Raw genomic sequence first — 25,636 nt, 5'->3', positions numbered from 1 at the left:
TAATGACTGCATCAATCACGTTTAGGAAACAAAGAACAAAAATATCACATTTAATGTTCAAAATTAAATGTCATACACAGTAGCAGATGAATACAGGTTAGAAAAGTACAGCTGTAACATATGCAGTGTTAACTGTTAAGGAAAAGAAGAAGAATACATGACATAGATAAATATTTGTAGTTAAAATACCTACTTCTAATGACATTGGTGCTTTAAATCAGGGGCGTAGATTTGGTTTTGGCATTGGTGGGGACGGATGATTCAACCACCGAACCCTGCCCTGTTTCTTTTTTTTCCCTTTTTGTCTTTGCTTCTTGATAAAAAAGAAAAAAGGAGAAACATACTTGCCTGCATATGCCATTCTACATGCTTTTAAACTATTTATGCCTTTGGCATAGGCACTTATTTAAGTGCCTATGCCAAGAGGCACGCGGAGCTCAATCGTGGATCAGGGAAACCGAAGGCAGGAGAAGCAGGCTGGTTGGAACGTGAGGTGAACTGAATTTCAGGTAAGAAGTTATGAACTGCACTCTATTTGGGTCAGATATAAACCGAGTTTAGGTGTAGTTTATTTTCGTTGTGCTGACTTTGTACAATCAGTTACAATAACTCGTACTGTGTGCTAGCTAGCACGACAGAGTTTCTATACAGCTGTGTGCGCGCTAAGTTACTGATGTTGAACTTTATGATAGCCTCCCCTGTCATTGTCTCGCCTGTTGAAACTTCAATCATGAAACTGATCAATGATCGGCTTTTCTCTCTTGTTTGTTTATCGAGCTAAACAACAGCAGCACGTTTAAGCTTGATCAGCTGTTGTTAGAATTCATTTGCTTTTAATTTCTAGTATCAGCTGATGTTTGCTGGAGCCACAGCTGTAAAAATGGCTGGTCCAAACCAGGAGATGTCCTTACTGAATCATCAGAGCTGAACTGGTGATGGAGAAACAGGTTTACACTTTAGGTGACATGAATGAGTTGAAGGGAAGTTATGAGCTGTTTCTGAGAGACAAATAAACACCAAGCTCCTTTTTTGTGTAGCTGACAGCTGGTAACTGTGCAGGGGCGGATCTAGCAAAGCTTTTGCCAGGGGGCCAGGTAGGGCATTAACAGAGAAAGGTGGACACAAAGATATACTTTTCTTTCTTACTCTCATATAAAATATTTAGCTTTTATTAAATAGTTATCTGAATCTTACAACCAAAATTTGTATAATAATACACAAGACTGGCTGTAGAGCATTGTTATTCATTCAGAACACTGTGTAAAAATAACAAAAAGTGAATGCAAACGTGCATAAATATTTATTTTACGTGTTTGATGTGTGTGGCGGGGCGTGGTCTGCAGTGCCGCTGCAGGGGAGGTGGACCCACCTGAGCGGCACCTGCAATCACGCCTCTCGGGCGTAGTCTGTGCTCTCTCGGCTGCTTTTTGGGTGTGTGTGAGTTGAAAAGCTACAGCCGGCTGTGTGGGTACACCAACCATGTGTGAAAAGTGGTCCATAACGTAATGCTTCAAAGCGTGTTCATGCAAACATCGTTGGGTCTGCCGTGGTACAATGGGACTTCTGCTCATGAACCTGTGTGCACAGCGTCTGCAAATTGGCGCTGTACGAAGTAACTTCATCTTTACACAAAACTGTAACCTGTTATCTGTGAAGCGTGAGCGGTGTTTGTTTTTACCATAGTTCATGGTGGAGAATGGCTGCTCTGCTGAGTTTTGCCCTAAGCAGCCGTATGAATGGCAAACTACACTGATTAGCAGCGGCATAGGCACACTTAAAATTTCTTCAGAAATTTTCTCTTTCTAGTTAAAATTACAATTCATAGTTTTATATGTGAATTATATAATGTTAAATTACTATTAAACAAATGACTGACTAAGTATTTTAGGCTTTAGTTTACTTCAGCCATATTCCATATAAATCAGGTATCATACAAAAATAAAAATTGCTTCAAATACAGTCATGACAATAAAAGAATATGACTTTAAGGACTTAACAACATTACTTCAGTCTTAGTACACCAACATCTCTGATACATTAGCACTAAGGGAACACTGAATGACCTGCTGGTTTTTGTCCATAAAACTACTCATCTAAGATGACCACAAAGTAAAAGATCTCTCAGCAAAATTATGCAACATTTTAGGCACTGTTGCCCCGATCAAATCAGTGAGCTGGGATTTTTTATTCTAAACATGAACTACTGTTACAGCAACAGACATGGACTACTGGTGCCCCACACAACAACTCAGTGTCCACTATGTGAAGGAGCCAAGCACACGCCTTCTCCTCTCGTTAACTGAGATAAACTGCTGGCATATTTGTTTTACATCTATACTGTCCAGTCTCTCCTGGTGGACATGGCATACAGCAGCATTGTTTAATCTCATTGGAGTCACTGTTGACCTTACCCATGTTTTTAGTCTTCTGAGAGCACTGAAGCTTCTTTCAGCCTCAGTACATGTGTTTTATCCTCAGATTAAAATTATTATTATGTGCTTGATGTGCCTCACCTTTGGCCCTGGCTCCTCCCCTCTGACTGCACTAGGACATATTGCCACCTGATAAAATACCACATTGATTCGTGCCATATAAAAAGTGAGACATGTCAATTCAGATTCTTTGTCAAATGTACACTAATGAATCAATTTATATCAGCAGCCTAACAACTGTCATGATAATAAATACTAGTTAATCTATAGCACCACATCATCAGTCAGTCACCTGTGACCTCGCCTCTTCACCTCTGTCCGAGCTACAACATGGCAGAGCTGCCTCTGTCACCTGATAAATAACAGTGAGACATTCCAAATACATGCAGTCACACATGTGCTTCAAATACAGTCATGAACCAACAAGTCATCATCCAATTTCACCTGTGATCTTGTGTCACCATTGCTCTCTGAGCTTTGTGTTGGTTCTTCTGTCACCTGACAAATAGCACATACATGACAATAAGAATAAAATGTGGAGCTGCTTCAGTGCTTCTGTCAATTTCTGCAGATCTTGACTCATCAGTCATGTTTGTAGGGTGAGTGCATTTTTAAAACAATTTGTGCAAACTGCACTACAAGGTGGAATATTTGCAAAATCATGACTACCTCATGATATTTTGTCTCAAAAATTAACCCTATGTCAGTTCCATTAGGATGAAATTATTGTGTCACCAACATTTTAAAGTTAGACATATAATTTTAACAGCCTCTGTAAACTAATATCCTGGCTTGCTCGAGGCTCCATTTTCTCTGACAGCTTCAATCAAAATTAGAAATGCTACTCTGAGACTGAGAAAACTAATAGTGCTGCCTGTTGTGCAGTTAGTTTCCAAAACACGTTATTCATGGTTACATACAATTTTAGACTGATGTGGGCCAAAGCCTAGCATAGCCTGTGACGTTATTATGACGGACACATTTTATGAGTTAACTTGGCTTTAAGTGACTTACAGGTTTCTTTGAAAAATACTTTCTTATATTCCTGCCTACATGTTGTTGGAAACTGGAGAGGAGGTATACAAGAGCTAACATTAATGCAGACAACATCAGCGCAGCGTGATCTTAACCTGTGTGTGGCGTATATATTCATACAGTTCTTTTCTGTCTTTCTTTAAACTCAACAGCAGATCAACCAAAGGCCCAAATAACTTCTGACATGAGAGACCTTCCAGTAGGGGGCAGTGTGACCCTGACCTGCTCTGTGAACGCACCATCATCATCATCTGGATGGAAATACTACTGGTACAGAGATGAGAAATCCTCTGAAGCCCTGACCACACAAGATGCAGTTTTCCACTCAAATGGACAAATCAGTGTCTCACAGGAAGGACTCTACAGGTGCAGAGGAGGAAGAGGGAACCCAGTTTACTACACAGAGGACAGCCAGTCAGTCAGGATTAATAAAAAGGGTGAGTTTTTTTTTATTCTTCTAGGAACCCAAAATGTGATAGATAAGATAATTATCAGATGTGAGATCCATGGAGAAGACACACTGTTTTCTCCATGGATGCAAAACATCCAAAGAAAAATAACTTCAGGAAGTTAAATGTGCTTTTTAAACCCATGATGGAGTGTACAGGTGTAAAGGGAGAGCGCAGACAAGTGTTCAACAGACTGGAGTGATCACTTCAATTTGTCACTATTCATTATGTTCTTTATACAAAATTTAGAATACATGAAAACATGAATCTAATTCTATGCTCGCCCATTATCTACCGTATGATTATCATTACTAATAAAAATTCACACTGTCTGTAGACAAACGTAATTGTTCTTCTGAGCTGAAACATTTTTAGGCTGTTTATTAGCACATAGCCAGCTTTACAGTATAAATATAAAGTGATGAAAAGAAATACAAACTTTTGTCTCTGTAAAACTGACATTATGTTTTTGAATGAGTAAACTATTCACACAATAGATCACCACTCACCTGAATCAAAATATGCTGTTGGGTTAAAGATCTCTGCTCAAGTTACAATATTAACAGGAATGACTATAAATAACATGGATAAAGGAAACTTTTAAATGGTCTTACAGATTGGGGCTGAGTGGTTGTGTACATTTGTTCAAGCTTGAACAGCTCCAGATTAGAAGCTTTCTCATATGATTATCTATAGAAATGACAAACTAATCAAAATAATATGACATATAAGTGATGAACAGGTAATATGAAATTCAGAAGTTTCTTTTGTATCACTATTTAGACAAATAATCACCACAGAGAAGGATGACAGTAAAGCAAATTAAATATTTTTCAGTTATTATTAGGAATAGTAATATTGTAAGTAGTACGGCATTTATGTTTTAAAATGTTCCCATGTAAATTATGTTGATAATCTGTATAAATACGTCTAATTAAAACCTGTTATTATTACAGCAGCACCTGAGCCTGAAAGCTCTTCATTTCTCACTCCTTTGATTGTTGGACTCGTTTGTGGAATTTTACTGATTCTTCTTCTTCTGCTGCTGTTGTGTCGCTTCAAACAATCAAAGGGTGAGACCATTATTAATGAAAATCACAGATGTATCCTGAATGCTGCATGTACTATTACTGCACCACAACAGGTTACAATAAAAAATGTAACTGTCTTTTCTTACAGATTCATTCTTTGTCAGGTTGGTTCAAATCTCCCCTCTCCAGTACTAGAACTACATCCTGTGTTTCTTATTAAATCTACAGTTTTACTACGTGTTTTGTTCTACCAGGACTCGGAGCACAAATCAGAGCTCTGCTATGAACCACATGATCAAGGATGAAGCTCAACACAGTCAACATGCTTCTACTCTCCTTTATTCATCAATTTATTTACTGACAATTTTAAAACTCAAAGTCCAATATATCTGTTTCTAGTTTGCTGATTTAGAAGATGATGAAATCCATACATAAGAATTTCAATTTTTAACCTATCATTGGCTTGTTTTTGTAGGTGATGCTTGTGTTTATGAATCAATCAAAGACCTTCATGACACACAAAATGGTAAAGTAGATACAGTAGCACAGAAGTATGTAGACTGTGTGATTATTTATGTTTAAACATGGAAGTATAAGAAATCAGCTGCACACCACACAGCTAAGAAAAAAAGAAGCTGAATGCTTGGTTCTTCCAGTGCAACACAGAGTCAGTTCAACTTTAGGGACATCAATCTGTCCTACAAAACGTAAACCACTGTGAATCTGTTTTATGAATCCATCTTATTCCTCCTGACTGATTGTTCTCTAGTTTCACTTTTTGCTGGTGTTCCTGTCACTACTAACAGTATGAGACAACAACCAGAAATCAACCTCATGTCTTCATTTTTTTAAATCTTTGCTTATATGCTTATATTTTGTTTGGTTGTTTTTACATTTCAGAGATTATTATTTTTTCTTTATTTTGTTATAATTTTTTTTTAATGTAATTATGTTTTGGTTTGCTTTTTCCCATGCCAAGTTATGTAATAAACATCATTATTATTATTGTTACTCTAATATTTTAACCTAGAAGAATTATGTGGAATTAATTTCAGCGCTGTTGTCAACAGAAATAAGAGAATAGAAGAAACATTTGAGGAGTCTGTTGATGAGAGCACATTATCTTGTTTTCAAAGGACATAAATGGCATGAACTGTTGCAGGAGTATGGAATGGAAAAGATGGAAAAGTGAAGAGTGAACCCTAAAGTTTGGATTTGAGCTTAGTGGAAGGGTCGTGCTGAGCAGGGATGAAGGAGGGTTGAGCTGATGTGACACTAAAATGAGGGCTAACAGGTTTTCATAAAAAGTTTTTAAAGGTGACAGAAACATTTGATCTTTAATAGACCTTCAATAGGTTTAGGTGATCAGTGAGGTGTTGACTGACAGATATATAAATGTAATCAAAATAAACACACTTCTGATCATCTGTCCGTCCTCTTTCAGATGACAGTGTGTTGTATGCACAGGTCTCCCACAATAGAGCTAAAACCAAGAAAGACAACGGTGAGTAAAGTAATATAATATGTACCTTTTTGTTTTGTTTTTTATGTAGCAAGCAATCATCATTGACTACATCATTATTTCATCATTTTAAGCAATGATTTTGGTTAGATATCATTGTATTATAGAGTCACTGACCTTAATAACCAGGGTGGAGGAGTGTTGAAGTGATCTGACACTAAAATCAGAGCCAACATCAGCAGAGAAAGAAACAGGTTTTCAAACATGACAGTAACAGCTTGTAATAAAATCTCACCTTCAATAGAGCTTCAAAACCTCCTTCAGTCATTTCATGTGATGAGTTATTGTAGGCGTTGATTGACAGAAAATATAAAGGAAATTAAAGCTACTCAAGTTTTTTAATGCTGCTCATCTGTCCATCCTCTTTTAGATGACAGCCTGTTGTACACACAGGTCTATTACACTAAAGCGAAACCCAAGAGACACAAAGGTAAGTAAACAACAAGGAAAACTGTATAAATAAATCAAGTTGTCACTTTGAACAAAGAGGTGCTTGAAATCACATTTGACAAATCATTTCTTTGCAGGGAAACCAGCTCCTGCAGCAGCTGATGAAACAGTTTATTCTGAAGTTAAATCACAAACAGCTCTGGGTAACTGTGCAGAAATAAAATAACTTACATGTTGTGATTTGTTGCTGTAATGATGAACTCAAGTAACTTTTAAAGGAAGTAAATTTAGTTCTAAATCACCTTTAATGACTGAATTATGCTGCATCGTTTCTTTCAGATTAATAACAAGATCTGCAAAACCAACTGGATCAGTGACAAAACTGTGTTAATTCCATTACAATTAAAGAGATCATTGGAGGAAATGAGATTATGCACTCTCCAAAAGTTGAATCTGTTCATCTGGACGTAGCGTTTTGTGGGAGAAACGTTTCGTCACTCATCCAAGTGACTTCTTCAGTCTCAGCTGACTGCAGGTTTCCCCAAACCTTATAAACAGTACATTTGCATAATGACTGAAACCAGCCCACTGAAGGAACAATGGGCTGTGAGGTCAGCACTCTGTGAATGGTAATCATGGCCGTTGATCAGTGTTCTTTGATCAGTGGGTTTTGGTCGGTGATTGTTGATCAATGGTCATGGGAATTTGCATAATTATGATTAAGGAACTGACCTCACAGCCCATTGTTCCTTCAGTGGGCTGGTTTCAGTCATTATGCAAATGTACTGTTTATAAGGTTTGGGGAAACCTGCAGTCAGCTGAGACTGAAGAAGTCACTTGGATGAGTGACGAAACGTTTCTCCCACAAAACGCTACGTCCAGATGAACAGATTCAACTTTTGGAGATTTACTTTCCTGGATGATTGAGAATGCATCAAGACGAGATTATGCACTGTTTTGTGAAACAAAATAAAGTCAAACAAACTTTCTTTCATCATAATAGCACCAACTGATGGTCTAACTTTAAAACTAGGATGTTTTTTAGACATGGATTTTCATTGAACTGCAAGTGTTATTACATGTAGATTGCTCAATACATAAATAACAAATAAAAATGCATGCCTGACAATGTTGGAGCATACGAATAATGAGACAAAGGTGTCCTGGGGATCTCCTCCAAGATCTGGACCAGGGCATCTGAGCTCCTGGACAGTCTTAGCTGCAACCTGGCAGCGTCAGATGGAGAGAAGCATGTTGTCCCAGTTGGATTTTGGTCAGGCAAGTGTGGGGACCAGTCAGTGGTATCAGTTCCTTAATCCTCCAGGAACTGCCTGCATACTCTCAACACATGAGGCTGGGCATCGTCATACCAGGAGGAACCCAGGACCCACAGCACAATAGGGTCTGACAGTGGGTGACAAACTCGTGAGCATGAATTGAACTGGCATCCTAGAGGAGTTGGACATCCTGTACAACCTTTGTAGCATCCAGGGATCATCTCACCCTGCCAGTAACAATGATCACACTAGCCAAATGCAAAAATAGTGAAAAAATAGTCAGAAGAGGTGAGGAGGGAAAAAATGTCAGTGACCTCTACCTGTAAAACAATTCCTGTTTGGGGGGTTGTTTCATTGTTGCCCCTCTAGTTTACCTAGTGTTAACTGCATTTTCTGCTACTTCATCGCGGATAGACGTTTGAGTGATCTGATGTTTTACTCTGATTAAAAATAATTCCTTTAATTTCTTTTGAGCAGTGCATGTTTACAGACGTTTCCTGTGTTGTTTCTAAAATCAGTCAATGTGTATGATAAGCTTACATGTTTCTTTTCCCCTGCATGAATTAAGCATCACTTGACATTTTTCTATAAAGTTGATTTTCTTCTTTTAACAGCTTTAGGAAAAGATGGTAAATGGCCTGTATTTGTATAGCGCTTTTACTAGTACCTAAGGACCCCAAAGCGCTGTACACAACCAGTCATTCACACACACATTCACACACTGGTGATGGCAGCTACATCGTAGCCACAGCTGCCCTGGGGCGCACTGACAAAGGCGAGGCTGCCGGACACTGGCGCCACCGGGCCCTCTGACCACTAGTAGGCAACGGGTGAAGTGTCTTGCCCAAGGACACAACGACCGAGACTGTCCAAGCCAGGGCTCGAACCGGCAACCTTCCGATTACAAGGCGAACTCCCAACTCTTGAGCCACGATCGCCCCAATCGCCCATGTTTAAAGATCAACTTTAAATTTTATTTTATGTAAGCTGCTTGGAGAGAGCAATTGTGTTATATGAATATGTGTTTCCTATAAGAAAACTCAATCAGTTTGTATGAACGTCATATATTGTTACATCTACAGTCTCATTTGTTGTGTTGGTTGAAAAACATGTTGAAGTTGTTTGCACACTTCGTCTTGTTTCTGCGCTTCATTGCTCCAGATAGATCTAATTCACACATGACTGTTACCATCCACAGGTTTTATTTTCTGCCAGTGTCAGACTTAGTTCTTCCTCTCAGCTGTTACCAGGTGCTTGTTTAAAGCGGACTGTTTATTTTAAGGTGATTATCTTATAAAATAAAGCATTTTGAGGCAGCTGTTATTGTGAATTGTTGATAAATAAACAAAATTGATTTAAATTGACTTGAATGCTTGTGTTCTAAAATGGTAAAGTAAGTAAAGTGGTATCACATCATACATGGCTCAGAGTGGGGAATGTTCATAAACCCCACAACTGTACATGGAAAGAGAAGGACAGAAATAAAAACTTTATGTACAGTCTGACTACAGGATTTACTCTACTGTTAAAAATTGGAGCCTAGATATTGATTTTCAGAGGTAACCAACAAATACACAGATTACTGTCTTGCAACTGCTGATGCCTTGGGTGTTGATGAGGGTACTTGTTCATCAAACACACTCAGTGATACAGTATTTATTTGTTTGTTTATTTGTTCAGTTTTACAACAAAAACATCATCTGGTTATTCTATAAATATAGAAAGATTGTCTTTTTCTTGGCTGTAAAAAAAAAGCAGCAGGATTGTGAAAGTGTTTAGACAGCAGATATGATGAATCAAAGGTAATAGATAAAAACATTAATAATTACAGTACATCAATTTAAAATTATAATAATATTCTAATGAAGTTTTGACTGTCTCAGCTTAGAAAGAACACCCAATAAGTTATTGCACTCAGTAACTGAAGTAGACCCGTAGACTTCTGTTTTCAATAACTTTCATAGTGTAAAAGCCCTTTGATTACTTTATCATTTCTTACTGGTCTTCTCAGGAATATCCTGTTCTTTTTGTGCAACTACAAAATGCCCAGTGTGAGTCATCTACTCATCCATCCATTTGCTGTAGATTAAAATTTCCATATTCTTCACTCACAGAGGGGTGTACCCTGGAGAGGTCACCAGTCTATCAGAGGGTCAACAGAGTAGGAAGGAGAAAATCACACCTCCAGCCAAAATCAAATCACTGATTGACCAAACATGCATATGTTTGGAGGAAGCAGACGTACCCTGAGAGAACCCACACAGGTATAGAAAGAGCCAGTGCAGACTCTAATGCAGCAGTGCCACTGTCAAGTTAAATGCTGTTATTCTCTGACATGAATACCTTGTCTTCCATGTAGTTCCATGGTAACATGGTTCTGCCAGATAAACCCAACAGTTTCCTGTCATGGTCCCTGAGTTTCTCTCGTGATGGCCTGCCTTTTGTCTCTTTCTCTCTCTCTCCTGTTGGTGTTTGTGGACATGTGTTACCTCCCTTCAGAGGTAGCTCCACTCATTTTCTCTGCGGCCCCATTGGCTGCTCTCCTGTAGAGGATCAGCTGATCAGATTCACCTGCTTCTCCATTTCTAATCAAGCTGAGTATTAAGACGGAAGCAGATACTCAGTTGTTGCCATATTATTGCTACAGTGATGTACGTTCTCTGCTTCTGTCTTATATGAGTTTTTGTTTGTCTTTCAGTGGAATAATCAGTCTCTCTGTGTGTATTGAGCCCCATGAGTTTAAAACAATAGTGCATGTTTGCCCTTGGAAAGCCTGCAATACTTTCACCGCCACTCCCAAATATCTAATGCACGGATGTCAAACTCCAGTCGTCCTGTCCTGAAACATTTCCATGTGTCCCTGCTGCAGCACACCTGAATAAAATTAATAAGTCATTAGCAAGAGACTATAGAACATGCTGGCAATTCAGGGGTGGTAATTCAGCCATTTGATTCATGTCACAGCAGCTCATGAGTGAATGAATGTGGTGCAATAAAATTGCTTTAAGAAGTAAATTATTCCAAACAATTACATTTATTTAAATTTACTTAAGTAGGGTTAGGGCACAGGTGTCGAACTCCAGGCCTCGAGGGCCAGTGTCCTGCAACACAGCTGATTCAAGTGGCTAAATGACCTCCTCAACATGTCTTGAAGTTCTCCAGAGGCCTGGTGATGATCTAATCATTTGATTCAGGTGTGTTGACCCAGGGTGAGATCTAAAACCTGCAGGACTCGGGCCCTCGAGGCCTGGAGTTCGAAACCCCTAGGTTAGGGGTTGTAACCTAAGCACGCAGTCGAGTTCAATAATGTCTTGCTAATGACCTACTAATTTTATTCAGGCGTATTGCAGCAGGGACACATTTAAAAGTTTCAGAACACCGGCCCTTGAGGACTGGAGTTTGACACCCCTGCATTAGAGATTCACCAGCTGCTTTGCCTCTGTTTCTATTCACACGTAAACAAACCAGTCTGTGAGTGGGTCTATCATTCTGCTGATCCATGACATCCCCACCAATCTAATATTGACAGACAGCTAGGGTTAACCTGAAAGCGTTATACAGTACACCAAGTGTCTATTCAGCCTAGTTATGGCTTTGCTCCAAGTGTGTTTTTGAAGGGGGAAGAAACCTCAGATTAACAATCTTGTGACCTCAGTAAAGTTCTATCATCAAAGCACATGGTTTTGGGTGAATTGTCAGTGGGAGCTAACAAATAATTGTTAATAACTTTCAGCTTCAAATATAACAGCATTTTAAAATACATACATATTAGAAACATATATGTGAGGAGTAGTCATCACAAATAAATTACTAGATACGGAGGTAGAACCGCAGGCTTGGGTGAGTTTGGTAGATTGTATTCTTATGTTGTTGCATTTTGAGTTTTGTATTTGCTGACTTAAAGATTTTATTACTAGTTAGTTTAATTGAATTTATATTCTCAGGACTTAGCTTTAGTTATTTGGGTTCTCTTCCTGATATAGTTTGTTATATTTTGTTCCAACGGCGTAGATTTGGCATGGACGGAAGGGACATGTCCCCACCAATATCCATTATGGCCCTGATTTAACTCCATAGAATTGTCCCCACCAGGGGCGATTTTAGCCCATTTTTGGGGGTGCTTCAGCACCCCCAAAATGAATCAAAGCACCCCCAAAGATTTCTTACTTTTTTTGACAATATTTGTTGTTTGTGTGACACACTACTAAAAATATAAAAAGCATGCAGTACTTGGTTGAGACGTAACATTTTAACAACAAAAGTATAGATACCCCCCGTCCCCCCTTCCAAAATGGTTTGTTCCAGCTCTCCCCTACTCATGCTGTTGCTGCCAGAGCGATGGTGGCTGAGAGACGCAGCGGAGCGGAGGTGTAAGTGACTGGCTTAAAACAGGACATATTAGCTGCATTTAACCTTCAGTTACTCTTTATATAGTTAGGTAGGAGTCAGGCCATGTTTCTTTTTAGCTGAAAAACATTACACCAGGTAACCTGCAGTATTGAAAACTTGTTTTACGACGATGTTTGCTACTCTACAATCCATCCTGCTCTGTAGTAAATTCAGCGACATTTGACCGACCTGTTGCTCCCATTGAAATGTATATAGCCTATTTAAAATCTAAAACTTAAAATTGTCCGTAGCCTGCTGTTGTTACCACTGTCCTGTTTTTGTAAATGGATACTAACTAGCTAACTGACTGAATGCCCATTAACCTTATAACTCCCGTTGTGTGTGTGTGTGTGTGTGTGTGTGTGTGTGTGTGTGTGTGTGTGTTTGTGTACAAAGAGACAGCCAGGTTCATAATGGATATAAGTTTTTTCAAAAAAAGGAGCCACATTCATGTAAAAGTGTAAGAACAAATGATCCATCAATAAAGGATAATGTTGGATCAGTGTTTCAATATTTTATATCTTTTATTAGATGTTCGTGTGGTTTGGTTATTTGCCTTTTGGTTTAAAGTACACTGAGAGAGGACTTTTCATTAGTGATCTTAATAGTATTTTTTCATATTAATGTAATTTTTTCATCTAATTGAATACAATCTATTTGTGTATGATTGTCAGTCCAAAGAGGGAGAGAGGAAAGAGGGGAACGTGAGGAGAAAGTAGAAGGTCAGGAAGAACCAGGTAAGAAAACAGACAGGGAACAGTTACAGGCAAAACAGAAACTGTTAAACTGACAAAGAGAAAAAACCTGATTTTACTCACACAGTCTGGAAGTTGTGTCCTGCCTATATTAAAGCTGCTATACAGAATCTGCAAAACAAACTGGGTTGAAACATTTGTGACCCTCTTTAACAGCATTCCAACATAACATTATCATTGATTGGGGAGATTAAAATTAATGATATATTTTTATGTGGTTCAGCCACAACTCTACTAGACCTCAGCCAGTAATAGGTAGGCCAACTTTTGCACCATCCAGTTGTCTGTATGACTGCCGCAGTACAGTATCAGAAAGTGCCAAACAGCCCTGGTGGAGTGAGGAGCTGTAAAGAGAAGCAGATGCTCTGTTTATATTCTAAAAGTGTTTTAAGCTTGTTTCAAAGATTCTGTACTGCAGCTTTAAATGTTTTCCAAAAGCACACATACACTTATCAGTGTTTCTCAAACTTTTTACAGTGTGTACCACCTGAGAAAATGTAAAGCTCTCCCAAGTGAAAGCATGAAACTCATAAATCTTACAACATAAAATTAATATTATTAAATTAGTCAAATTAGTATCTGCAGTAAAGATTTTTTCATACATTGTATACACTGTACCACAGGCAAAGTTGCCTCCATTTTTATATATTTTTTTAATTAATATTTTGTAATAATTTATTCTGTTTTGGGAGTATTTTTTATGTATCTGTATTATATTATACATACACTTTAAAAGTGAATCTCTGTCCAAAAAATGCACTGTTTACTTTTTACTCACTATGAGCATCATTCATTATTCTCCCCCAGTAATTAAAGTTAGGATATGTATTTTTTTTTTTTATTCCAATCCATTCTTCTTTTGCAGCATTTAACTAAACTTTATCAGATTTGATGGTTTTGTTACAGACTTCTCAAAAAAGTGTTTTGCTTTTCTTTCACAAATGTGGGGATTAAATTGTGTTAAAATGTACAAAACAGTGATGTCATGTTTTGTGACGAGGACCCAGGCACAGAGAGACTTGATGAATTTAAGAATCTTATGATTTAATAAAGAAATTTGCAGACTTGCACAGAGATGGTAAACTTATGATGACTGATAACGGAGATGAAGACAACAGACGATGAGGACAGGGAGGAACAGGGGTTTAAATGCACCAAGGAGACAGTCAGAGGGAACTCGGGACAACTGGAGACATTTAAGGATGCAGGGACTCACAGAGACAGGGAAGAAGTCTCATTGTGATGTGTAAAGTTTATTTTGTGGGTGCTCAGCACCCCCAAAGCTCTGATCCTAGAATCGCCCCTGGTCCCCACCAATAATTTGATCTCTTCGAGTAAAGAAAAACAAACCCGATAGAAAGAAAAAAACGATCTGTCAGCGTCTCATTCACCCAGCGGTGCAGAAAGAGTTAAATTACGTTCTCTACTGGAGTCCTACCTCATGTGACAAATATGGCCAATGTGATTGGCTGTGCCTTTCAGGGAGCTCTGTTTAGTTTTAGCAGCGGCAATCCTGCGCTGCTAGGACCTGCAAGGAGGAGAGGAGGATGGCAGCAAAAAGGAAGAACCTGGATATAAGAAAGTATTTTTTAAAGAAACCTGTAAGTCACTTAAAGTCAAGTTCACTCATAAAATGTGTCCGTCATAATAACTTTACAGGCTATGCTAGGCCATACATACATGCCAACCCTCCAGATTTTTCCGGGAGAATCCCGAATTTCATTGCCCCTCCCGAAAATATCCCGGAGCCACCAGTCTCCCCAATTTCTCCCGATTTTCCACCCAGATAACAAAATTGAAAAACCATATCCCAGCTTGGCCCAGCCAATTCCAGTTTCCATCAATGGCTACTACTACTGCAGCTACTTAGTTTTAATATTACTCTTATTACTCTTTCTGGGTTGCAAAATAAACTTTTAACATACTTTCAGGCGAGAATGTAGCTGTGTAAACTTCAAATATCTGTGTTATTGTACTTCCATTATAATCAATCAGCTCCCTTTTGTCCACTTAAAATATGTTTACAGAACTATTTTTGCATTTGTTGCAATTTCAGCTGTCCTCTTGGCCAGATTACTCTTAAGAGAGAAATTTTTAAAGTACACAATAATTTTTTTTTAACTGCATAAATAAAGGATACATAAAAGTCACTGCCAAAAACTGATTGTGGCTTCTACCTTGTTACAGGAATGTTGTTTGTTGCTCAAGATGACTTGATATAATTCATGAGGAATATATTTGACATATGTTTCACATATTATAGACCAACAAGTTATTTATAGCACCGGAAATCAGTTTTTGGCAGACAATCACTTTTTGGCACAACACCTGGTCCTCAGGTGGACGCAGCCTCTGAATTTGGACACCCCCGGCCTGTTTCTGGCCGGACAGTAATAACGGTGACATTTAACTTATTTTATCTGATAAACAAACATTGTAAAATTCAAGTTTACATATCTATATCTATATAGATATAGATATAGATATATATAGATATGTACACCACTCCACCCCCCCCCAACAGCCCTTTTTAATGTCTCCCTAATTCTGAGGTCTCAAGGTTGGTAAGTATGTGCTAGGCTTTGGCCCACATCAGTCTAAAATTGTATGTAACCGTGAATAACGTGTTGCCATGTCAGTAATTTAACATTATATAGTTCACATATAAAACTATGAATTGCATGTAGAATAGCATATTCTACATGCATAGGCAAGTTTTTATTCCTTTTGTTATCAAGAAGCAAAGACAAAAAGGAAAAAAAAAAGAAACAGGCCAGGGTTCGGTGGTTGAATCATCCGTCCCCACCAATGCCAAAACCAAATCTACGCCCTTGTTTTGTTCCTCTTTTTCAGTCATCTTGTTTAAGTCTTGTTACGTTTCTTCTGTGTCAAGTTTTGATGTTTGGAATTTGAGCAACAAATATTTATCTGTGCCATGTAGTATTCTTGTCCTTAACAGTTAACACTGCATATGTTACAGCTGTACTTTTCTAACCTGCATGCTGCTGTGCATGACATTTAATGTTGAACATAAAATGTGGTATTTTTGTTTGAGAATTCTGGTCGTGGGATGAGTTTCTCTGACAAACCTGCCACGCAATGGATGACTATGTCGTTCCATTTGTCATTCTGATTTCCCAGTACGTGAAACATCTCATATATTTCAGTATCTTAGTTGTAGTCTTTTAATGCAAAGACCTTTATTCCTCTGTCTTGCATGAAGTAACTATTTTCTAACGTTTCACTTGACACTTCCTCATTTATATATAAAAAAAACACAACAGCGGACTTTTTATTCACAACCACAGGAGTGTCAGATGCTGTAATACTTTTATAAACCCTGTTGATCTTTAACTGTATGGCATGTTTAATTGCACACATTTCCTGAATCCATTATAAATATATAAAGAAGTTTGTTTGCATATGTATAAAGCTCAGTGTCTGACATGATGTCAAAACCCTGATCTAGCAGCACATTGGAAAGTGTGAAAAAGAAGTTGACTTCATCAACCACATGCTAACTGTCAATATCATGGTCCCCTAGTCCTCCTAAACTTCCTGCTCCAAGTTTAGTTTTTCTCCCTATCTCTCTCTCTTCTGTGCATGTGTGTCTGTCTATGGGCGGGACCCACTACAGGTTCCTGCCTCTGGCTGAACGCACCTGCAGCAATCTGCCACCCACATCATCTCATCAGGAAGCCACTACATAAGACGTTAGCTGAGGCTCCTTCTTTTTCTGTTTTTTTTAAAAAAGCATTATTGTTCTAACAATCTGCCCCAGAGAAAATCTACATTCAGGCTTGAATTTATTTGCTACCTTCCGTTTGAACCCCAGATTTTATGTAGTGTAAAACATAAGACAGACAATGATAAATTTTGCCTTTTTTTTTCTTTGAATTTGTTTTTAAATTCAACCATTGGTGACACTCTTATAATCTTAAAACACTACGACAAATCATTTTCCCAAACATAATCATCTGAGCAGTTACAATTTAGTTTCAGAAGCAGGGATCATATATAATGTCAGCTCTGCATAAGATAAGATAAGATAACCTTTATTAGTCCCACACGTGGGAAATTTGTTTTGTCACAGCAGGAAGTGGACAGTGCAAAAGTTATGAAGCAAAAATTAGAATAAAATAAAATAAGAATAAATACAGTACACAACTGTACAGAATAGAATAAAATAAAATACAATACTATATACAGTACAATAAAATAGAATAAAATATACAATAAGATAAAAATAAAATACAAATGCTTTATACAACTGAGTAAAAATACAACGATGCCAGAAAAGATTATTGCACATTAGTGTTATTGCACATGTGTGGATGTGTATGTTTGATCAGTTGAAGTCTTTGTTGTGGAGTCTGACAGCAGTGGGGAGGAAAGACTTGCGAAATCTCTCCGTCCCACACTGTGGGTGCCGCAGTCTCCCACTGAAGGAGCTGCTCAGTGCTGTCACAGTCTCATGCATGGGGTGGGAGATGTTGTCCAACAGGGATGACAGCTTAGCCACCATTCTCCTGTCACTCACCACCTCCACTGGGTCCAGAGGGCATCCTAGAACAGAGCTGGCCCTTCGGATCAGCCTGTTCAGTCTCTTCCTGTCCCCAGCAGAGATGCTGCCGCCCCAGCAGACCACACCATAAAAGATGGCTGAGGCCACCACAGAGTCATAGAAGGTCTTCAGGAGTGGGCCCTCCACTCCAAACGACCTGAGTCTCCGCAGCAGGTACAGCCTGCTCTGCCCTTTCCTGTAGAGGGCGTCTGAATTATGAGTCCAGTCCAGTTTGCTGTTCAGATGAACACCAAGGTACCCGTAGCTGTCCACAGCCTCAATGTCCATACCTTGGATGTTCAGTGGTTGCAGTGGAGGATGTTTGTGCCTGCGGAAGTCTACCACCAGCTCCTTGGTTTTACTGGCATTGATCTGGAGGTAGTTCAGCTGGCACCAGTCCACAAAGTCTTGAGTCAGTCCTCTGTACTCCATGTCGTCCCCATCAGTGATGAGGCCGACTATTGCAGAGTCATCAGAGAACTTCTGCAGGAAGCACTGGGTGGAGTTGTGGGAGAAGTCTGCAGTGTAGATGGTGAAGAGGAACGGAGCCAGAACCGTTCCCTGTGGGGCCCCCGTACTGCAGATGACCCTGTCCGACACACAGCCCTGAGTCCTCACATACTGTGGTCGGTCGGTGAGGTAGTCCAAAATCCAGGTAGTGAGGTGATGGTCCACTCCAGAGTTCTCCAGCTTGTCCTTCAGAACCGAGGGAAGAATAGTGTTAAAGGCACTGGAGAAATCAAAGAACATGATTCTCACAGTGCTCCCAGCGGTTTCCAGGTGAGCGAGGGAACGATGTAGGAGGTGAATGACGGCATCATCCGCTCCAATGCCAGGCTGGTAGGCAAACTGAAGTGGGTCCAGTGATGAGCTCACAAGGCGCCAAAGCTGAGCCAGGACCAACCACTCCAGGGTCTTCATCAGGTGGGATGTCAGAGCCACCGGCCTGTAGCTGTTGAGGTCCTTGGGGCGTGAAGTCTTTGGCACTGGTACAACACAGGAGGTTTTCCAGAGCTGTGGGACTCGTCCCAGCCTCAGGCTCAGGTTGAAGAGGTGCTCCATCACCCCACACAGTTGGTCCGCGCAGGACCTGACGACCCTCGAGCTGATGCCATCTGGCTGCATACTGTTAACAGTAAAACAGGAAGTGTCAGCAGTTAAAAATAAGATCTGTCATCAGTGTCCTCATGTAGGGCTAAAAGAGAAGTAGCAGTGAAGGGCTGAACACAGAAAACAAGGTTGCAGAAAGCCTCTACTCCCATAATCAGGTGAAATATTACTGTTTTCTCACATTCTCTGTTTCTCACTTTGTTTCAGTGTTTCTGTTGTCAGTAGCAGTGACAGACTTTCAGACTCAGTGTGAGGATGGGGCTCACTGTGCTCAGTGTGCTGTCCTTATTCTGTGAGTATAAGTAACTTCCTTTGTTTGACTGATAAAGACTATATTGAGTGTGAAATGTTTGTCCAACTATTGCTGCTAATGTTAAAATTCTATTCATTAAAAAGGCTTTTATTTGTGACATGTGACCACTGATGATTGAATGATATGAATCTTTGTTACAGTGCTGAATATTACCCTCTGCTGTGGAGACGCTCAAGGTAACTGAACAGCTTTCTTCCTTTTTTATTTTTCTATGGATTTATGTGTAAATAACATTTTTTTTCTTAATTTTTACACATTATTTTCTGTTGTAAATACATTAATAATTGCCTGTAAAGTGAGAAATCTTCCTCTTCATGAAAGCAAAACCTGATCTGAACTTTTCCTGTGTATTCATTGAATTTTAGATGCTGAGCTGAGCCTTAAACCAAACGTATCCCATTTATTTGCTGGAGAGTCTGTAACCTTCATCTGTGACATGAGAGAGGGAAATGCCACTGACTGGTTTTACAAATTCAACTGGAATGATCAAGAAATGGTCCACTTCACTAAAAGTAGCTCCTACTCACTTTACCTGACAGCAGAGCTGAGTGGGAATTATCAATGTATTGGTCGCCGCAATGGCTTGAAAGATTTTACAAAACAGAGTAATAACCTGACTCTGTCCATATCAGGTAAGCTACTGTATCATATTTATTAGAGTTTCAATTTATGTTATTCCAAAGTTTCTGTTTTGTATTTTTCTTTTATTCTTGTTGATGTAATGATCTCTGCACAGCAGGGCGTGGAGAGTAACATTAAGCAGAAATTTCCTGCTAAGTTACAAACTCAGAGTCGACCTGTGAAGGCTGAAAATGTAGCAGGAAGTAAATATATAAAGTAAGATGCTTTTAGCTGAGTGTTGTGACAACTGGTGAAGATGACACCAAATTAGGAAGCAGTATGAACTTTAGTGCATGACAGACAGCGAAGTGTATGTTATATATAGTATGATATGAGAGAAGTGAGAAGAACTGGTCACATGAGATGCTGCCTTCATGAATTACTTCACAGCCTTTTATTCTACATATTATGAGAAATTGTTAAATTTGAGCTTTTCCCCCCAAAAATGTGTTAATAACAAAAACAACATATTCTAAATCAAACAGCACACAGACCCACGGCGACTATAACAGCAGACAAGACAACTGTTCCAGTGGGGGGCTCGGTGACACTGACCTGCTCTGTTCAGGGCTCTGCTGGCTGGACGTATGATTGGTTCAGACAAATCCCAGATTCTCGTGAAGTAGCAATTAATACGAACAGTTTGCAGAACTTCATTAGTGTCTCAGACGAAGGCATCTATCAGTGCAGAGGAAGAAGAGGAAACCCAGTTTTCTTCACAAACCTCAGCAAAGTGTATCACATTCAGAAAACATGTGAGTTTAATAACTTTTTGTAAGAAATAAAAGAACAAACATTTATGATGACCAAACTTTTCTGTATTAATTCATGTTTGGTATGAAAAGTGTCCAACAGGGCCTTTGTGACTCTGCAACAGAACTGGACTCAGATATTCAGCGGTGAGATGATCACCATCAAATGTGAGATCCAAGGAGGAGAAAACACTGAGTGGCAGTATGAATGGAGAACAACAAGCTCAAAAACACCTCCCACACACAGTGAATACAACATCAGCAGGGCTTCATTTACCTACAACGGGCAATATTGGTGTAAGGGTAGAAGAGACTTGTTCTTCTCAGCAGCTTGGAGTGATGCTTTTACACTAAAAGTCTGTAAGTAAAATCACCTTTGAGTTATTTTATCTACTCTTTTTCATCTGACCAGCTATAGTAAAACATCTTTATTTTACTCTAACAAACAGCAAATAAACCCAGACCCACAATTACTGCTGATAGGAGAACAATACCAGCTGGAGGCAATGCAACACTCAGCTGCTCTGTGGGGAGCTACAACGAGTGGAAATACTTCTGGTTCAGATGCGCCTCAGTCTTTTCAGAAATTCAGGTGATTAGAAACGAAGAACCAGATCAAATGATCACTGTCACACAGGGAGGCATCTACTACTGCAAGGGAGGGAGAGGAAACCCGGTTTTCTTCACAGAGGACAGTGATCCAATCACTATTGAAAAAAGAGGTGAGTTTAAGCATTTTCATTTGGATTAACATGGGATGCAGAAATATTTGAAACTGGACCAATTAGATTTTTGTTTTCGTAAACAGTTTCCAACAAAGCAGTTGTGTCCCTGGAGCCCAGCTGGCCTCTGATATTCAGTGGTGAGAAGATCACTGTTAGATGTCAGATTTCTTTAGGTAGACGCACTGAGTGGGAGTATGAGTGGAGCAAACCCGACTCAAGCACAGGTCTGGCAAATAATGCATCCATCAATCTTAATGCATCTGTGATCAGCAGTGGAAGCTACAGGTGTATGGGTAAAAACAAACAGGAGCTGTACTCTGTGACAGAGTGGAGTGATGTCATCACACTGACAGTCTCTGGTAAGAAAGTTTCATTTTGTTATGCCTTTATAAGGCACAAGGGCAACAATTTATAGTTTATATTACAACTACATAGTATGAGTTATCACTAAGTTATTGGTGCATGATTGATCATTTATAAAACCTTATGGCATAATAAACATTACAACTAATAATGATGAAATCATTATTCTTCATTAACAGGTCATAGCATGTTTAATGACGGCATTTTTGTTGTTTATAAATGACTGTTTTGTAAATTAAGCATTTCATCAAGTATAAAACACTTAGAACTAATAGCAGTAGCATTATGTCAAAAGTATGTGTTATGTGTAAGTAAAAAAAGTATTCAGGTGCACATTTATGCATGTAAGGATTCATTTTTTATCAACTAGTAAGAGAGCGAGTGTTTCCTCATGAAGTATTTTCAAATGAAAAGTTTAAGATCATTAAAATCTCATGAAAACAAAGATGCTGTTAAAGAATTTATGTGAATTTGATAAGCTGGGCAATACTATTTAATTTGAGAACCAGGAAACAGAAGGTAAAACAGCATCATGGTCTGAAATACATGTGTCATAAATCTGTGTGGGACAGAAGGTCTGGTGTGTGTGTGTGTGTGTCCCTTTACCTGTGTTGGTCAAGTCACTGAGTAAGTGAGGTTAAATCTTTCAACAAGATGAAGACATTATTTGACCAAGACTCATGAATATTAAAATCACCAACAATTTAAAGTGATCATAATTCAGTGTTATTTCACCCACAAACTCTACAAATTCTATTTAAAAATCTTAGCGGTAGATCAGAGTGCACAGTACAGTATAAATGTCTACACCTCATGGTTTAGACTGGGTTAGACAGTGACTGTCGACATTGGAAACTGGATTTGAAAACAGTTGCTAACCCCCACCTCTGCCAGTAGTGCAAAGGGAGCTGAAAACAGACAAGAGGAAGTAGTTATAAGAATAGGCTGGACTCACCAGTACTAAGACAAGCATTTGTGGGAAACATTAAAGTCCTGTGAGATGAGGAATTCATTTAACAGAAAAGCCTTGTTTGTTAATGATCTAGCATTAATAAAAGTCAAATGAAATATCCTCTCCTCATGTTGTAGCGGGGCGCTTTAGTGGGCGAAGATTCCCATAATCTTCATTTGCCTTGGAAGAAGAGTCTCCACTGACAAGTTCAGTAGAGCCAGATAGACAGGTTGGATCCACCGAAGCTCCAGTTATAGCAGAGAAGATGGAGAAGACTGAAGGAATACTTTGAAGAACTCATGAATGTAGAAAATGAGAGAGAGGATGGAAGGGGAAAAGTTGGTGAATTAGGAATTGCAGAGGATTAGTAAGGAGGAAGTGAGTGCAGCTATGAAGCAAATGAAGATTTCAAAGGCGGCTGATCCTGATGACTCATCAGTGGAGGTTTGGAGATGTCCAGAAGAGAGGGCTGTGCACCTTTTAGTCACATTGTTGTATGTAGATCTGTAGTAACAGTGATGAAACTGATGAGCCATAACATGAAAATATGGGAAACAGTTGTTGAAGCTAAGTTGAGAAGGGCGGTGATGATTAGTAAGCAAGCAGGATGGAGTCATGGCTAGAAGAGCATTGCAGATGTGATATTTGCTTTGAGAATATTGATGAAAAGGCTAGAGAACGTCAGAATTAAATGCAATTCAATTTAATATAAATTTGAACAATACTGGGAGATTAAATTAACATAATTATACAATTAAAAAGGACTTTTGAGAATTATCTGCAATATGTAACTCTTAAAAAATGCAATGTCTTGGGGCACCCTCATATTTATTTCCACTTGAAATGGCTAAAATCTCACATAGATGTATCACATCAGGTGTACATGATTAGAACTTTGTGACTCAGCATTTGTAATGAAGCTTTCCCTGTTTAAACCTTTACACATTCAGTTTGCTGTGCTCCTGACTGTTGAAGTGAGAGTGAACACAATGAGATGTGAAGATATATATACTGTATATATATATTGTTGGTTATTCACCTGCTGTTTCTTCTACCAAAATAAATAATAACAAAATTAGACTTTGATATGTGAATATTCCTTATTAAGAACTGAATATTCAATGTGTGGTCCTAATTTTTTCATAACAGTGCATTTGTTATCACCAGATGACTGGTAAACAGAGTTTGACAAAAGCGTATAACTGCAAATGTTAATATTTCATATATGTGATGCAAACATACATACTTGGTAAAGGCTTAGTGCTACTGAATAAGGCTACATTCACACTCCAGGCGAAAGTGCATCAAATCCGATTTTTCTGACCCTATGCGACCCATATCCGATCATGGTATGACAGTGTGAACGGCACAAATGTGATATTTTCAAATCCGATCTGGGTCACTTTCGTATGTGGTACTGAATCCGATACATATCTGATGTTTTAGAAAGCGACTGCTGTTTGAACGGTCATGTCGCATTAAATCCGTCTTTTACGTCACTGACACAAGACAGACGCCAATTATCAGCGCCGGAGAAGCGCCTGAGAAGACATCACGAACACTTCCTGGCCATCCAGTGTAGATGTCAGTGAAACTGTTGGGAAGACAACGTTGTAGAAACGTGAATATTTTATTTGTACTGTACAATCTGCAGATTCTGACAGAAATCTGCAACTATCCTTTGAAGCACCGCTCCTCTAAAACAGCAAAAAGGATCATTATTAGGCCATATGTAAATAACAAAATAACTTTATAACTTAAAGCAAAATTGGGAAACATAAAGTCTGAAACAAGTCTTTATATTAAGGGCCATCAGTCAAACAATACTGTTTGCTCTGGGTCTAAACAGAGCGCGTTGTGTGTGACGTCTTCTTTTGCGCATGCGGGCCGCTTTGAGGGTTCACGCAGGAGCGCGTTTGCTGTCACATTTTATTTGTAGTGTGAACAAGCAGACAAAAAAATCGGATTTGATCAAAAAATCGGAATTGAGCGTTAAGACCTGCAGTGTGAACGTAGCCTAAAATATACTATGTATCGTTTAAGAATTATTTGTAAAATTGTAATTGTCTCTAAAGTCAGGGCTCTAGACTAACTTTTTGACATGGGCGCACCGGTACGCCTAACTTTAAAAATTTAGGCGCACCGGCACAAAAGTTAGGCGCACTCAAATTTTTCAACCGCATCGCTTAACACCGCAGTTTTACATGTGCACTTTCTTTGGGGGGAAGTCCATACAGACAATATTCATTTCTAAATTACTAACTAACAAACTTGTGCTTAAAGTGCTTTGTCAATATTGTAGAAAATGTTAAACTTAATCATCATCTTGGCTCCTCTGACGACCTGTTTGCTGCTGCCTGCTGCTGAAAGGCAGTGGGGAGAGGGGACACTTGGGCAGTGCATTTATTGCAGCATAAAGTGTGTTTTCTGGATACACTGCTGTTTTTTCAACATTCAAAGATTGATGGCACCGTGTCAGAGCTGGCTATGAATTTCAGACGGATCAGGCCTTAACACAAAAATTATCAATCGTTCTTTTCATCTTTTCTTATTACCCACAGCTACATCCACTTCTGTCAGGCCTAGGCTGCTTACTAGGGCTGGGTATCATCACTGATTTCTATAATCCATTCGATTCCGGTTCTCAAAGTCCTGATTCGATTCAATTTAGCCTCAGACAGTCAGAAATATTATAATTCTGATCATTTATCAGTACTGATACACATGAGACTTCATCAGAATTGTGAACATCACAGCAGATGCCTTTGTGTCAAAGTAACTGAGAATAAAACAGAAAAACATGAAGGAGATTTTCCTGGTCTGGCTTTTTATAGCAGATAACCTTAAAAATATTCTGTAATTTTGCATAATTTTAAGAAGTTTCAATTTCTTCAGTATTGAACAGCAGAAATTAGGCTTTCTTGTCCGAGGTCATTTAAGTGAAAACAAAGAAAAA

At 38.9% G+C, this 25,636-nt stretch overlaps 2 protein-coding genes and 1 long non-coding RNA gene across 3 annotated transcripts in view; 2 read left to right on the top strand and 1 right to left on the bottom strand.

Moving 5' to 3' along the window:
- Positions 1-25,636, bottom strand: part of LOC112846236 (low affinity immunoglobulin gamma Fc region receptor III-like) — a 700,124-nt gene that overhangs the window by 385,666 nt on the left and 288,822 nt on the right. The gene's annotated exons all lie outside the window — the stretch shown is intronic.
- On the top strand, positions 4,837-5,284 carry LOC112846263 (uncharacterized). Its single transcript, XR_003219161.1, has 3 exons — positions 4,837-4,989; positions 5,096-5,111; positions 5,202-5,284. It is a non-coding gene; the product is annotated as an uncharacterized LOC112846263 (long non-coding RNA).
- The window catches only part of LOC109198766 (Fc receptor-like protein 5), a 22,677-nt gene continuing 13,857 nt past the window's right edge, over positions 16,817-25,636 (top strand). The window contains exons 1-8 of the mRNA XM_025904758.1: positions 16,817-16,974; positions 19,162-19,246; positions 19,408-19,443; positions 19,633-19,899; positions 20,374-20,643; positions 20,734-20,943; positions 21,225-21,362; positions 21,449-21,724. Of these exons, the coding sequence (XP_025760543.1) occupies positions 19,210-19,246; positions 19,408-19,443; positions 19,633-19,899; positions 20,374-20,643; positions 20,734-20,943; positions 21,225-21,362; positions 21,449-21,724 (1,234 nt within the window). The 5' untranslated portion in view covers positions 16,817-16,974; positions 19,162-19,209. The remainder of the gene's footprint in view (positions 16,975-19,161; positions 19,247-19,407; positions 19,444-19,632; positions 19,900-20,373; positions 20,644-20,733; positions 20,944-21,224; positions 21,363-21,448; positions 21,725-25,636) is intronic.

This window comes from Oreochromis niloticus, linkage group LG3 (genome assembly GCF_001858045.2).
Source record: "Oreochromis niloticus isolate F11D_XX linkage group LG3, O_niloticus_UMD_NMBU, whole genome shotgun sequence".
NCBI classification, from domain to species: domain Eukaryota; kingdom Metazoa; phylum Chordata; class Actinopteri; order Cichliformes; family Cichlidae; genus Oreochromis; species Oreochromis niloticus.
Note: the sequence above shows the minus strand (reverse complement) of the source record. Positions and strands in the feature narration are given on the sequence as shown.